This window comes from Notechis scutatus, chromosome 4 (assembly GCF_049901735.1).
Source record: "Notechis scutatus isolate UNSWTSFEM ecotype Mainland chromosome 4, rNotScu1.2, whole genome shotgun sequence".
Taxonomy (NCBI): domain Eukaryota; kingdom Metazoa; phylum Chordata; class Lepidosauria; order Squamata; family Elapidae; genus Notechis; species Notechis scutatus.
In genome coordinates, this window is record NC_142012.1 from 167,951,596 (window position 1) to 167,965,508 (window position 13,913).

Below are 13,913 nucleotides of genomic sequence, written 5' to 3' on the forward strand. Positions count from 1 at the left end.
CACTACCTGATTGGACAGCCAGGGCAGTTATGATTGGCTCGCTAAGAGTCTGCCATGATTGGTTGAAACCAAGCGCGGGAGACTTAAAGCAGCGTCATTGGCGCCAAGCCGCGGCCAGCTCTATAAAAAGAGCCGCCGCGGCTACTAGTTTTTCAGACTTGTTCCTGCCGATAAATAAAGAGCTGTTGTTACTGAACTGAAGTCTCTCCTCTTTATGAGCCCGACCTTCCGAATATAACACCTGGTTGGGGAATTCTGGGAGTTGGAGTCCACCTATCTTAAAACAAGCTGGCTGGAGAAATCTGGGACTTAAATTCTACCCATCTTCAAGCCACCAAGGTTGAGAGCCGTTGCCCCAAACCACCTTCTAACACACAGCCTGAGTTCACGCAACGCACAAAGCCTTTTAAAACCCAAAGTTTCCCATTGAACTTGAATCCCTGTGCTGTTCAATGTGCCGCACTGTCCTGAAAAAGGAGTAATTTTGCACCACCGTTCCCCTTTTGGTGCAAACTGTCTCTTCGCGCATTAAATAGCAACTCCGAGACGCAGTTTCTTAAAAAATGAAAAGGTACATTTATTGAAAACAGTTAATACTTTATACAGTTTCTTCTCACAGAATTGTGTGTCCCTCCCTCCCTCCCACCCTGGTAAAGTTTAGCCAAGGGGTGTGGATGCCCCCAATGATCGACGGACTGAGATGGCAAAACGGTTCAAGATTCACCAACCATCTCAGCCGGAAAAGGAAAAAGAGAAGCCATTTGGATCCCACACAGATTTGCTCAACGGTGCCCTAAGACGGGCGAGGTCTACTCCCAAGTAAGTCTTGGCAACTTTGCAGACTTTAATCACAACCACACTGTGAGGTTTGTGGTAGTGAAAACTAGGAACACAGCTTGGAGCGGGCTGGTGCATCTGAATGTGTGTATTTGTGTGTGTGTGTGTGTGTGTGTGTGTGTGTTTCACAGCCCACTTCTGCAGCAAGAGGGGTGGAAAGGCCCCAAAACTCACTGAACCACTGACTCGGTTAGCAAGAGACAGTTTAGGCTCAGTGGTGGTCGTAAGTTGAGTGTCAACTAAAAAACAACAACAACCTCCTTCGGTCTTTTTAGCTGCCAGCAGAAAGGGAGAGGGAGGAAAGCAGTGCATTCCTTAAATGCTCCAGATAATTGCTAGGCAGCTGGAGCTGTTGGCACACAAGATTATTAATGGAGAGCCTGATTGATGACTCTTGGCTATGGATGTGTCCCATTGGAGAATATGCATCCAAGGGGTGGGGGGAAGACTAGGGTCAAGGGCAGTGGGGGCTAACCTTTTCGGGCTCCTGTGCCAAAAATTGCGTGCGCACTCAATCCCTCCCTCCGCCACCCCCTTACCTGCACTGCACCTCACTGCTGATTTTTGGCCAGTTTGAGGCCTTATTCGGCCTCCCAGAGGCTTGAAAAAAAAGCCTCTGCAGGCTTTGCAGGATGGATAATAGGCCCGTTTCATCACTTCTGGTATTACAGGAAGTGACCAAACGGGCCTATTATTTGTCCCGCAAAGCCTGCAGAGGCTTTTTTTCAAAACACTGGGAGGCCGGACAAGGCCTCAAACTAGCGGAAAACCAGCCGTGAGGCGCGCACACGGGCAGTGCGGTAAGTTTGCCTGTGGCTCGTGGACTGGCACAAATGGCTCCGCGTGCCATAGGTTCTCCCTCACGTGTCAAGGGGGAAGTGAATGGTGTATTTTAGTGTCTGCTGCACCCAGCTAACACCAACATGGCCACTTCTAATAAATCATTGTTGTTGACTCCGAGAGATGCGGCTAGAGATTTAGGATTTGAATGAGGGTGGATTTGTTGGAGCCCGGACACCGAGGACTCCTTGTAAGTTCTTCACGGAGACTTTTTCCTGGGAGGTTGGCCTCTCCGTCTGCTTTGATGCCTGCCGCTCTCCTGGCTCTTGAAGAGAAATCTATTGTAAGGTTTCAAAGAGAAGGAAGAAGGGGAGACGGAAGGGTCCGAAAAGGGAATGGCTACCTCGTCGGCCCTCTCACTGAGGGAAGGTGGTGTTCCCTACGCCTGCGTGTGTGATTTCAGGACAAATCCTTTCCTCGCTTTTCCTATCGGAGGAAATGAGAGCAGAAATGGGGGCAGGGATGCAAAGAGGCCCAGTTCACTTATGGGGCAGTGGGCGAAGCGTGCGCTGCTCAGCGCAGGGCAGGAGGAAAGCAGTGTCCCTTGGGGTCGTCCGGTGCCGGCGTTTCATGTCATCCTTCTCCGTCCTATTATACGTAATCCTTCCCGGTGGAAGGGACGCTCTTGGGGTACGGCCGAGTCGGGGGGTAGGAGGTCTCTTGCCGGGGGCACGCACAGCAGAGGAAGGCGCCGCCCAAGATGCTCAGGGAGGAGGCCGCCCAGCCGATGAAGAGCGCCTGGCCGAATTCGAACCTGAGGAGGAAAGAGATGGTCAGTCCAAGAACGAGGGGGAACAATCCATCATCTTTGATTTGGCGACACTCGATAGACAGAATAACCGAGTTGGAAGGGACCCTGGAGGTCTTCGATGAGATCTTTGAGTCCTCATGGAGAAGGTGAGCCAGCCGTCTTTGGCCGCTACCCAAAAAAAGGACAACACAGTTCTAGGCTGCATTAACAGAGGGAGAGAATCAAGATCCCGTGAAGTGTGAATACTGTCAACTCAAAAATATTTCTCTGGTCTTTTAGAGTTGCAAGCAGAAAGGGAGTGGGGGAAAAGCAGCGCATTCCTTAAATGTTTCAGATAATTGCTAGTCAGCCGAAGCTGTTGGTGCACAAGATTATTACTGGAGAGCCTGATTGATGATTCTTGGCTATGGATGTGGCTATTGGAGACTCTACATCCAGGGGGTGGGAGGAAGACCAGGCTCAAAGGGGGAAATGAATGATGACCACACCTAGAGTCCTGCATCCAGTTTTGGTCACCACATTATGAAAAAGAGGTTGAGACTCTAGAAAAAGTGCAGAGAAGAGCAACCAGGAGGATGAGGGAACTGGAGGCTGAAACATATGAAGATCGGTTGCAGGAACTGAGCCTGGCTAGTCTAGGGAAGAGAAGGACCAGGGGAGACAGGAGAGCATCTTCTAATAGTTGAGGGGCTGCCCCAGAGAGGAGGAGGGGGCCAAGCTATTCTCCAAGGCCAGACAAGGAACAACGGATGGAACCTGAACAAGGAGAGATTCAACCTGGAAATAAGGAATTTCCTGACAGGGAGAACAATCAACCAGTGGAACTGGTTGCCTTCAGAAATTGTGGGTGCTCCAACACTGGAGGTATTTAAAAAGGAGATTGGACAACCCTTTGTCTGAAATGGAATAGGGGGTCTCCTGCTTGAGCAGGGGTTGGACTAGAAGACCTCCGAGGTCCCTTCCAACACTGTTATTCTACATTCTGTTATTCTGTTAGTCCGAGCCCCTGCTCAACCAGGAAACCTAATAAAGTCCACCCATCTCAAAGTGGGCCAAGATTGAGAAACCCAAGCCTCGCTCTTTCTCCCAGCCATGACCTCCTCACTTGTCCCTGCAGGTCTCAAACATCCCCACTTGTAATTCTGACATTGCTTTACAATCTGCTGTTGCCTCATTCACGTCCTCTGGCTGGTTCCCAAATTCCACACACCACATGACCCACAGGTTGCAGCATGCGCGCCTTGGCTGCCTTCCTTGAAGTTGCGAGGATGAAAGCGGGAGGCCAGATGAGATTCCGAAGGGAAGGTGGAATTGCATGAGCTCTTTCGTTGGCGCGGGCCTTTCCCAGGGCCCACATACGGTCTGGGGAAACATGGCTGAGCTGTAAAAAGGGCGGCGGAGAGCAACGCGCCTCACCGTGTAGCACAGGGGTGTCCAACCTTGGCAACTTTAAGACTTGTGGACTTCAACTCCCAGAGTTCCTCAGCCAGCTTTGCTGGCTGAGGAACTCTGGGAGTTGAAGTTCACAAGTCTTAAAATTGCCAAGGTTGGACACCCCTGGTGTAGCAGATTGTTCACGTGCCTTCTTGGAAATTAATTTTAGACTTTCTCTAGCCAATGGCAGCAGCTCAGATGGGAGCAGGTGGCCTGGGCAGGGGACTAGGAGAAATCAGTGGGTTTTTTTTTGGGGGGGGGGGGAGCCAGAATAGGTTGGTTAAAAAAACAGATCATGCCAAACCAATCTTATTTCAGTCTTTTGACAAAGTGACTGAATTAGTAGACCAGCAAAAGGCTGTGGATATAATATACTTAGACCTCAGTAAGGCATTCGACAAAGTAGACCACAACCTACTTCTTGGTAAGCTAGAAAAAGCCTTAGTAAGACCACATCTCAAATACTGCATCCAGTTTTGGTCACCACACCATAAAAAAAGACGTTGAGACTCTGGAACAAGTGCAGAGAAGAGCAACCAGGATGATTTAGGGGACTGGAGAGTAAAACCCACGAAGAACGGTTGCAGGACCTGGGCCTGGCTGGTCTAGGGAAGAGAAGGACCAGGGGAGACAGGAGAGCATCTTCCAATACTTGGGGGGCTGCCCCAGAGAGGAGGAGGAAGGGGGTCAAGCTATTTTCCAAGGCACCTGAAGGCCAGACAAGGAATAATGGATGGAAACTGAACAAGGAGAGATTTAACCTGGAAATAAGGAGACATTTTCTGACAGTGAGAACTATTAACCCATGGAACAGAAGTTGCCTTCAGAAGTTGTAGGAACTTCACCAATGTAAGCTTTCAAGAAGAGATTGGACTGTCCTCTGTCAGAAATGGTATATGATCTCCCTCTTGGGTGGAGGGTTGGACTAGATGACCTACAAGGTCCCTTCCAACTCTGATTATCTGCTTATCTGTTTATCAGTACTGGAAACAGGGATAGACAGTATCACCACCAGATGGATTTGTAACCGGCTGACAAATGGTACTCAATGAGTAGTCCTTAATGGTACTACATCCACATAGAGAGAAGTAAGCAGTGGGACACTCCAAGGTTCCGTCTTAGATGAGGGAATAGAATTTGCAAATGTTACTAAGCTGGCAGGATTAGCCAACACCCCAGAAGACAAGCTCAGGATCCAAAAAGATCTTGACAGACTTGAACGAGAATGGGTCTCATCCAACAAAATGGATTGTAATGTGGAGAAAAGCAAAGTTTTACACCTGGGCAGGAAAAACCAAAGGTACAAATACAGATTAGGCGAAACCTGGCTCAAAACCAATAAACAACTGTGAGAGGAATCTTGGAGTCATACTATGATCCATGAAATATGAGTCAATTCATGTACGGAGACAGCCCAAAAAAGCTAATGCAATCCTGGGTTGTTTAAACAGAGGCGTAGAATCAAAATCACACGCAGTATTAGCACCTCTTTACAAAGCCTTAGTAAGGCCACGCCTGGAATACTGCATCCAGTTTTGCTCATGATATGAAAAATACGTTGAGACTAGCACCAAAGATGACCAGGGGAGTGGAGGCTAAAATGTATAAAGAACAGTTAAAGGACTGGCGTATGTCTAGTTTAATGAAGAGAAAGACGATAGCAATGTCCCCTTATTTGAGGGGCTGCCCCAAAGAAGAGGGAGTCAAGCTATTCTCCAAAGCACCAAAGAAGGCAGGACAAGAAGCAACGGATGGAAATGAATCAAGGAGAGAAGCAACCTGGAATTAAGGAGAAATGTCCTGACAGTCAATCAGCGGACAAGTTGCCTCCAGAAGTTGTGGGTGCAACTTATCAGAGTGTTTGCAGTGTGATTACTATTGTGGGACAACCCAGGAGCACAACACAGCACACAGAGGCTTTGTCTTTTAACAGCGGGGCATATACAAGACTGCTATATACATACTTATACGTGGTAGGCAAATGCCTGGCAAGCAATCCATCTTCTTTACTCTACATGGAGAACCACAATGGAGACAGAACCCAAGGAGAAAAAAGATATGCCCTCTCATGGCCGCATTTATATATAGGCAGCTTCTTAAAGTGGTAAAACCCTGTGGGACCCATCCTCAGTCTTAAAGCGGCAATCACCACGCTGATTCATCTTCATTCATCTTCATCCCTGGAGGTCTTTAAGAAGGGATGGACAGCTATTGATCCAGAATGGTAACAGGGTCAACAGCTTGAGCAAGGTGTTGGACTAGAAGACCTCCAAGGTCCCTTCCAACTCTGTTATGCCATCCGCAGAAGGTCAATCTAAATTTCATTGAGATCTTTCTGCCTCAGCCTATTGGTGGAGTCTAGAGTTTCATTGAGACGTGACTTACCTGGTGTTGACTGGGGTGTAGGGGTTGAAAAAGTCCTGTGCCACAAGGTTGCCATACCACGAGGTAGCCACTAAGGCGGCAAAGCCTGTAGGAAGGAAGGCGAGAAGTAAGAGGTATTGTGAAGTCAACAACTTCCAAGAAGGAGTGGCTGCTTGTCACACCAATTCACACCAGCTTTCCTCAGTCAAGATAGTCTCTTCCAGGTGTGTTGGACATGATATGAGAACTGAAGTTCAACACATCTAGAATAATGGAATTATAGTGTGGGATACATAGAGCAGGGGTCTCCAACCTTGGCAACGTTAAGACTTGTGGACTTCTCCCAGTATTCCTCAGCCAGCAAAGCTGGCTGAGGAATACTGGGAGTTGAAGTCCACAAGTCTTAACGTTGCCAAGGTTGGAGACCCCTGACATAGAGTATGTCTCAGGATTGGCAACTCGAAAATGGGTGGACTCCAACTCCCCCTGGCTGGGGAATTGTGAGAGTTGGAGTCCACCCATCTCCAAGTTGGCAAACCCTTGAGAAATGCTCATCTCATCCAACCTTCTCCATGGTGTAATGAAATCAGTGAAGCCATCCTGAGAAGGGGCTGTCCAGCCTCTTCCTCAAAGCGTCCAGAAATATCACAAGCTCTGTAGACACCATTCCATTGTTTACAGAACTGGAGGGACCTTCTTTGAGGAAAGTTGGCCAACCTCTCACATTGCAAAACAGGACTTCCCCTGTTTGTATCTTGGCCGGACCATTCATTGATCTGATTTAACACCCAGGTTGTCTTCTCCAAGGCATCCACTGTCCGCCCATGTCAGCCTTCAGCAAGGCTGATCTCAGATTAGGCATCTTCTCCCCACCCAGACCCTACAGATGGTTGGTTTTCCACTTTGTATCCCCCCTTTCCCAGGAATCCAACCTACTGGCCCATCTCTGGTGGCTTCCATACCGACGTCTCTTTGCAAGGCCACAAAATAGCACGAGGGTCAAGGCGAACCCCGGTCCGCAGCCATGGATTTAAAGAAGGAAGGCATTCTTCACCTGAAAGGAGGAAGATGACACCTCCAAGGATGGCCATCCTTGACTTCTTGACCTCATCGTCTTCCAAGCACTTCATGCATTTCATGCCAATCATGGCGACAAACGATCCAATGAGACCCAAAAGGATGCTGGACACCATCAAGGCCCGGGTTGCTTGCAGGCTGCCTGAAAGAGAGAGAGGAAGAACGTGGTTTTACATCCACATGGACCGAAGGACCAACAACGTGACCAGGTGGGAAGCCATTTTCGATATCCCAGCCTGATAAATCCTTCCCTTCCCCACCATCCAGTCAGAGCTGAAGAAGCTTCTTGGATGAGAGGAGAAATGTCTTCAAAAGAAAAAAAAAAGAGAAAGTCCAGTTGCCTCCTGAAAAAAAAACCACTTTTGGGACAACCAGGACCTGGAGGATTAAGAATCTCTACAGACTTTTAGCTGTCCAATTTGGGATGAATGGCCTTCAAATGATGGTGGGAGTAAGGAATGGATTTCCGGAGACAAAAATTGCAGAGTGCAGGAACCACTTGCCCCATCCCAGTGACCCTGAGAACACAGACCTCCAGGTGGCCTCAACGACCCTCTAAAAAGGATGCAAATGACCAGCTGTCTGCAAGGAATATAGATCCTTCCCTTACCCACCATCCAGTCAGAACTGAAGAAGCTCCTTGGATGAGAAGCAAAACATCTTTAAAAGAAAAACCAGAAAGTCCAGTTGCCTCCTGAAAAACCACCTTTGGGACCAGCAGGTCCTGGATGACGGAGAATCTCTGCAGGTTTCAGGCTGAAAGAAACTTATTTTACCATGTTCTACTAGTGTATCTTTAGGACCATGCCTGCCTCTTTTTTTACCATTAAATTGAATCCCCTTCCGGAAAGAATTCCTGGGCTGATGCCATATCTAGGATGGGATAATCTACAGGTTTCTTTTCATGCATTGTGGTAACCATATTAGGCCACCCAAGAGTTTATTTCTTCACGTCATCCCTTGGTGCTCTCTGAGCTTGGTTGTTTTCTTGTAGACATTTCATTACCAAACTAGGTGATATCATCATGCAAGTAGGGAGTGGGGTTATAATGTATATAAACAGAGAGCAAACTCCACACCCTTCTAGCACTGATGATGTTTCCTAAATTGGTCATGAAGTATCTGCAAGGAAACAAAAATACCAAGGACCTCACAGTCATTGCCTCCTCCTGCTCCTCCTCCTCCTCCTGCTCCTCCCTCCTCCCTCCTATCTCCTTCTTCCACTTCACTAACCCTCTCTCTTCTAGTCCTGATGATGTTACCTAGCTGGGTAATGAAACATCTACAACAGGGGCCTCCAAACTTGGCAACTTTAAGACTTGTGGACTTCAACTCCCAGGATGGCTTGGGAGCATAGCTGGCTGAGGAATTCTGGGAGTTGAAGTCCACAAGTCTTAAAGCTGCCAAGTTTGGAGACCCCTGATCTACAAGAAAGCAACCAAGCTCAGGGACCACCAAGGACCTCAAATACTCTGCATTCTTCGGGATTATCCCTTGGGTGAGATCAATTGATCTCCTATGGGTTTGGCGGCTGGGTCTCCTCTTGTTCAACCTTGAAAGGGCCATGCGAGATGAGTCCCCAAGGTGACACTTCATGTGCTCAGGGAGACAGGCCCTCAACTCTGGGCAGGAGAGACAATCATGGGTGGACAGCCAATCGACCCCTGGAAGATGTTTAGGAGTCCCTGACGGTTGCTGAGAGGCTAAACTCAAGGGTTCCTTTTGCAAAACGTGCTCAGCTGAAAAAGCTTATTAGCGAGAATGTGTTTGTTTGTTTTTTGGAAACAATTTTATTGATTTTCTACAAACAAACAAGACAAACAAAACATTAAAACATCAACTCTCTTATGTACGTACAGTGTTTCGGTTGGTTCATCAGTTTTGTGCATTCATTTCGTAGTCTCAATTACAGTTATATTACATAACAACTCATATTGTCAATCCAAACTTATATATCCTAATATCGCTATTAATAAATCATTTGACTATACTTTTAATCATTCATGCTTTATGAGATAACAATAAACAGTTTATTCTATAACAAATCATATAATCATACCAAATCTATCCTAAAAACACTTTATAGATATAATGTCAAATAACATAGGCAAAAGAAAAAATAAAGGTATTCCTTGCTATCTAACTTTCTAAATATTCTATTATCGTATTTTATCATCTAACCATTGATAAAAAAGATACCAAATTTCATAAAATTGTTTATCCTCTTGCTCTCTAATTTCAAATGTCAATCTACTCATCTCAGCACATTCCATTAGCGAGAATGTTTTTTGTCGTTATAACTTTGGTGCATGTTAAGCAAGCCTGGAAACGGGTTCACAGAGTTGGAAGGGACCTTGGAGGTCTTCTAGTCCAGCCCCCTGCTCAAGCAGGAGAACCTATACTATTCCAGACAAACGCCTGTCCAGTCTCCTCTTAAAAACCTCCAGTGATGGAGCAGCCACAGCAGTTCCACTGGTGAATTGTCCTCACTGTTAGGAAATTTCTCCCTTAATTCCAGATTGCTTCTCTCCTTTGATGAGTTTCCACCCGTTGCTTCTTGTCCCGCCTTCTGGGGCTTTGGAGAAGAGCTTGACCCCCCTCCTCTTCTTTGGGGCAGACCCTCAAATATTGGAAGGCTGCTATCATGTCACCCCGAGTCCTTCTTTTCTCTAGACTAGACAAACCCAATTCCTGCACCCGTTCTTCATATGTTTTATCCTCCAGTCCCCTTAATGAATGAATAACAGATAACAGATAACGGATAACAGATAATCAGAGTTGGAAGGGACCTTGTAGGTCATCTAGTCCAACCCCCCCATCCAAGCGGGAGACCCTACACCATTTCTGACAAATGGCTGTCCAGTCTCTTCTTGAAAGTCTCAAGTGATGATGCTCCCGAATGAATGAATGAATGAATGAATGAATGAATGAACGAACGAATAAAAGAATGAATGAATGAATTCTTTATTGGCCAAGTATGATTAGACACACCAGGAATTGGTCTTGGTGCATATGCTCTCGGTGTACATTAAAAGAAAAGGTAAGATTAATCCTCCTCCTTGCTTTTCTCTGCACTCTTTCAAGAATCTCCATATCTTCTTTTTTTTATATCGCGGTGACCAAACCTGGATGGAATGTTCCAAGTGTGGCCTTACCAAGGCCTTGTAAACTGGCATTAACACTTCGCATGATCTTTATTCTCTCCCTCTCTTAATGCAGGCTAGGACTGCATTGGCTTTTTGGGCAGCTGCCCCCCCCCCAAAAGCCAACGTTGCTTGACCAAGGTGCTTTAAGGCAAAAGACCCGGGCGGTTTTGTGCTTGGCATTGTGGTGCAGTGATACCATCCTGAGGAATTTTGAGAGAAGTTATACAAGGCTTCACATTCATCAGCCCTGTTATTCCTTCCACAGCCAGCAATGGGCCCCAATCTTCAGAATCGACCACAATGCGTTGCAGATTTCCATACAGGTAGTCCTCGCTTTGCAATAGCTCATTTAGTGACCATTCAGAGTTACAGGCACTGGAAAAAGTGACTTAGGACCGTTTTTCCCCATTGCAGCATCCCTGTGGTCATGTGATCCAAATCCAGACAGTTTTTTAACTGGGTTGCAATTATGACGGTTGTGAGTCCCTGTCAGGATTCCAGCAATTGCTCTAATTAAATCATGATCCTCGAGCCCAACTTCAAAAGATTTATTAGGAGCAACATGCCGGCATTCACCTAAACGAAACCAACTCTGGCCTACGTAATTCACAGTCCCCTGTGACCCTGTTTCCCCCCCCTCCCTCCTGGGTGTGTCATAAATGAGATTCTCCGATGAAGCACCTTCACGGGCCGGGTGTCCTCAATCACGTTCTCCAATTCGGGCAGAAGATCCGGTAGCCTAGGCTACAATCTTGGTAAGAGAAGCGTGGAATGTACTTCTGGTTTTAATCTGCTGCACTGCTCCTTCAGATTCCCCCCTCCCTTGTGTGTGGCAACTCGAAAACAGGCAGAGGAATGCTTTACGAGTTGACAGTTCCAGGGGTTACGCGATCCCCTTTTTGCGACCTTCTGACAAGCAAGCCAGATCTGCTTAAAGAACCATGTTACCAACTAAACCAGTGATCCCCAACCTTTTTACGCCACGGCCCGGTACCGGCATCAGCTGGGCGCCGCCATCTTTTTTTAATGAAAAAGTGCTTCCGGTGAGCTTTCTACCCGGAAAAGCTCACCGGAAGCACTTTTTCATCAAACAAGATGGCGGCGCCTAGCAACAGCGGCCCGGTAGGACTTGTTCCGCAGACCGGTACCGGTCCATGGACCGGTGGTTGGAGACCCCTGAACTAAACGACCGAGAAAGAAAGTTCATCAAACGGAGCCAAACCTCACTTGAACAAGGGACTGGCTTAGCAGTGGAAACTCTGAGCTCAATTGCGGTCGTAAGTCAAGGACGGCCTGTATCTAGGCAAGCCAAGGGTTAACCCTCTCTTGTTTTCACCTGCACGAAAGGAGATTTTAGAGCCTCAGATCTGGGCGAGTTCTCAACCATCATTTTCTGTACCTTCTGCACATTTGGTAATGGATGTCTTAATCGCGCTCTTCCCAGAAGGCATTCAAACAACAAACCCAATTAAAGATATTAATGAGAGGCACCTGAAGCACAGAAGCAAAGCGAAGGATCGCTGCACCCATTGGTTGGCCCTTCTTCATTGTTGACGTTGTGTTTGTCTTTATTTTATAGGCAGGTTTCATCCGTTCCAGTTTTCCTGGTGGGAAACAGCAGGAAAGGACTTTTTCTGGCATGCTTCTGCAACTTCTCCGGTGGTCTCACTTTCAAGTCTTAATGCAGCCCAACCCAGGAAGATCAGGGAGGTGCTGTTCACACCCCAAATTTCTTCTCTGGAGGAAAAAAAGTCCACACCTACTTTCCACCTCTCACATAGCTCTAACCCAGAGATGGGAACATCAAAGGGCCATCATTCCCCATGTTGGCTCAGGAATTCTAGGACTTGAAGCCCACAAGTCATGAAAGGCCCATCGTTCCCCATGTTGGCTCAGGAATTCTGGGACTTGAAGTCCACAAGTCATGAAAGGTCCATCGTTCCCCATGTTGGCTCAGGAATTCTAGGACTTGAAGTCCACAAGTCATGAAAGGCCCATCGTTCCCCATGTTGCCTCAGGAATTCTAGGACTTGAAGTCCACAAGTCATGAAAGGTCCATCGTTCCCCATGTTGGCTCAGGAATTCTAGGACTTGAAGTCCACAAGTCATGAAAGGTCCATCGTTCCCCATGTTGGCTCAGGAATTCTAGGACTTGAAGTCCACAAGTCATGAAAGGTCCATCGTTCCCCATGTTGGCTCAGGAATTCTGGGACTTGAAGTCCACAAGTCATCCAAAGGGCCATCGTTCCCCATGTTGGCTCAGGAATTCTGGGACTTGAAGTCCACAAGTCATGAAAGGTCCATCGTTCCCCATGTTGGCTCAGGAATTCTAGGACTTGAAGTCCACAAGTCATGAAAGGCCCATCGTTCCCCATGTTGGCTCAGGAATTCTAGAACTTGAAGTCCACAAGTCATGAAAGGTCCATCGTTCCCCATGTTGGCTCAGGAATTCTAGGACTTGAAGTCCACAAGTCATGAAAGGTCCATCGTTCCCCATGTTGGCTCAGGAATTCTGGGACTTGAAGTCCACAAGTCATCCAAAGGGCCATCGTTCCCCATGTTGGCTCAGGAATTCTGGGACTTGAAGTCCACAAGTCATGAAAGGTCCATCGTTCCCCATGTTGACTCAGGAATTCTGGGACTTGAAGTCCACAAGTCATCCAAAAGTCCATCGTTCCCCATGTTGGCTCAGGAATTCTGGGACTTGAAGTCCACAAGTCACCCAAAGGGCCATCGTTCCCCATGTTGGCTCAGGAATTCTGGGACTTGAAGTCCACAAGTCATGAAAGGTCCATCGTTCCCCATGTTGGCTCAGGAATTCTGGGACTTGAAGTCCACAAGTCATGAAAGGTCCATCGTTCCCCATGTTGGCTCAGGAATTCTGGGACTTGAAGTCCACAAGTCATGAAAGGTCCATCGTTCCCCATTTTGCATCAGGAATTCTGGGACTTGAAGTCCACAAGTCACCCAAAGGGCCATCGTTCCCCATGTTGGCTCAGGAATTCTGGGACTTGAAGTCCACAAGTCATGAAAGGTCCATCGTTCCCCATGTTGGCTCAGGAATTCTGGGACTTGAAGTCCACAAGTCATGAAAGGTCCATCGTTCCCCATGTTGGCTCAGGAATTCTGGGACTTGAAGTCCACAAATCATCCAAAGGGCCATCGTTCCCCATGTTTTCTCAGGAAGCAAAAGTCAACGGAGGAATCGGATTTGCTCAATGACCATCTGATTTACCTAACAACTGTGACAGGAAAGGTCATAAAATAAGCTTCAACTCACTTAGGCACCATCTCCCATCCTACAGAAGGATAGAATCAAGATCAGGTGACGTGTTAGTACTGCTTTGTAAGGCCTTGGTAAGACCACACTTAGAATCCTGCATCCGGTTTTGGTCACCATGTTATCAAAAAAGATGTAGAGACTCTGGAAAGAGTGCAGAGTAGAGCAACCAAGAGGATTAAGA

General features: G+C 47.3%; 1 protein-coding gene across 2 annotated transcripts in view; it reads right to left on the minus strand.

Moving 5' to 3' along the window:
• Window positions 1–558: 558 nt before the first annotated feature.
• CLDN1 (claudin 1) overlaps window positions 559–13,913 on the minus strand; it is a 35,985-nt gene continuing 22,630 nt past the window's right edge. The window contains exons 2-4 of one of the 2 annotated variants that reach the window (XM_026688516.2): window positions 7,281–7,445; window positions 6,248–6,332; window positions 559–2,431 (exon numbers count right to left, since the gene is read on the minus strand). In XM_026688516.2, coding sequence (XP_026544301.1) covers window positions 2,269–2,431; window positions 6,248–6,332; window positions 7,281–7,445 — 413 coding nt within the window. In that variant the 3' untranslated portion in view covers window positions 559–2,268. The remainder of the gene's footprint in view (window positions 2,432–6,247; window positions 6,333–7,280; window positions 7,446–13,913) is intronic. The other variant, XM_087965619.1, reaches the window with a different exon arrangement.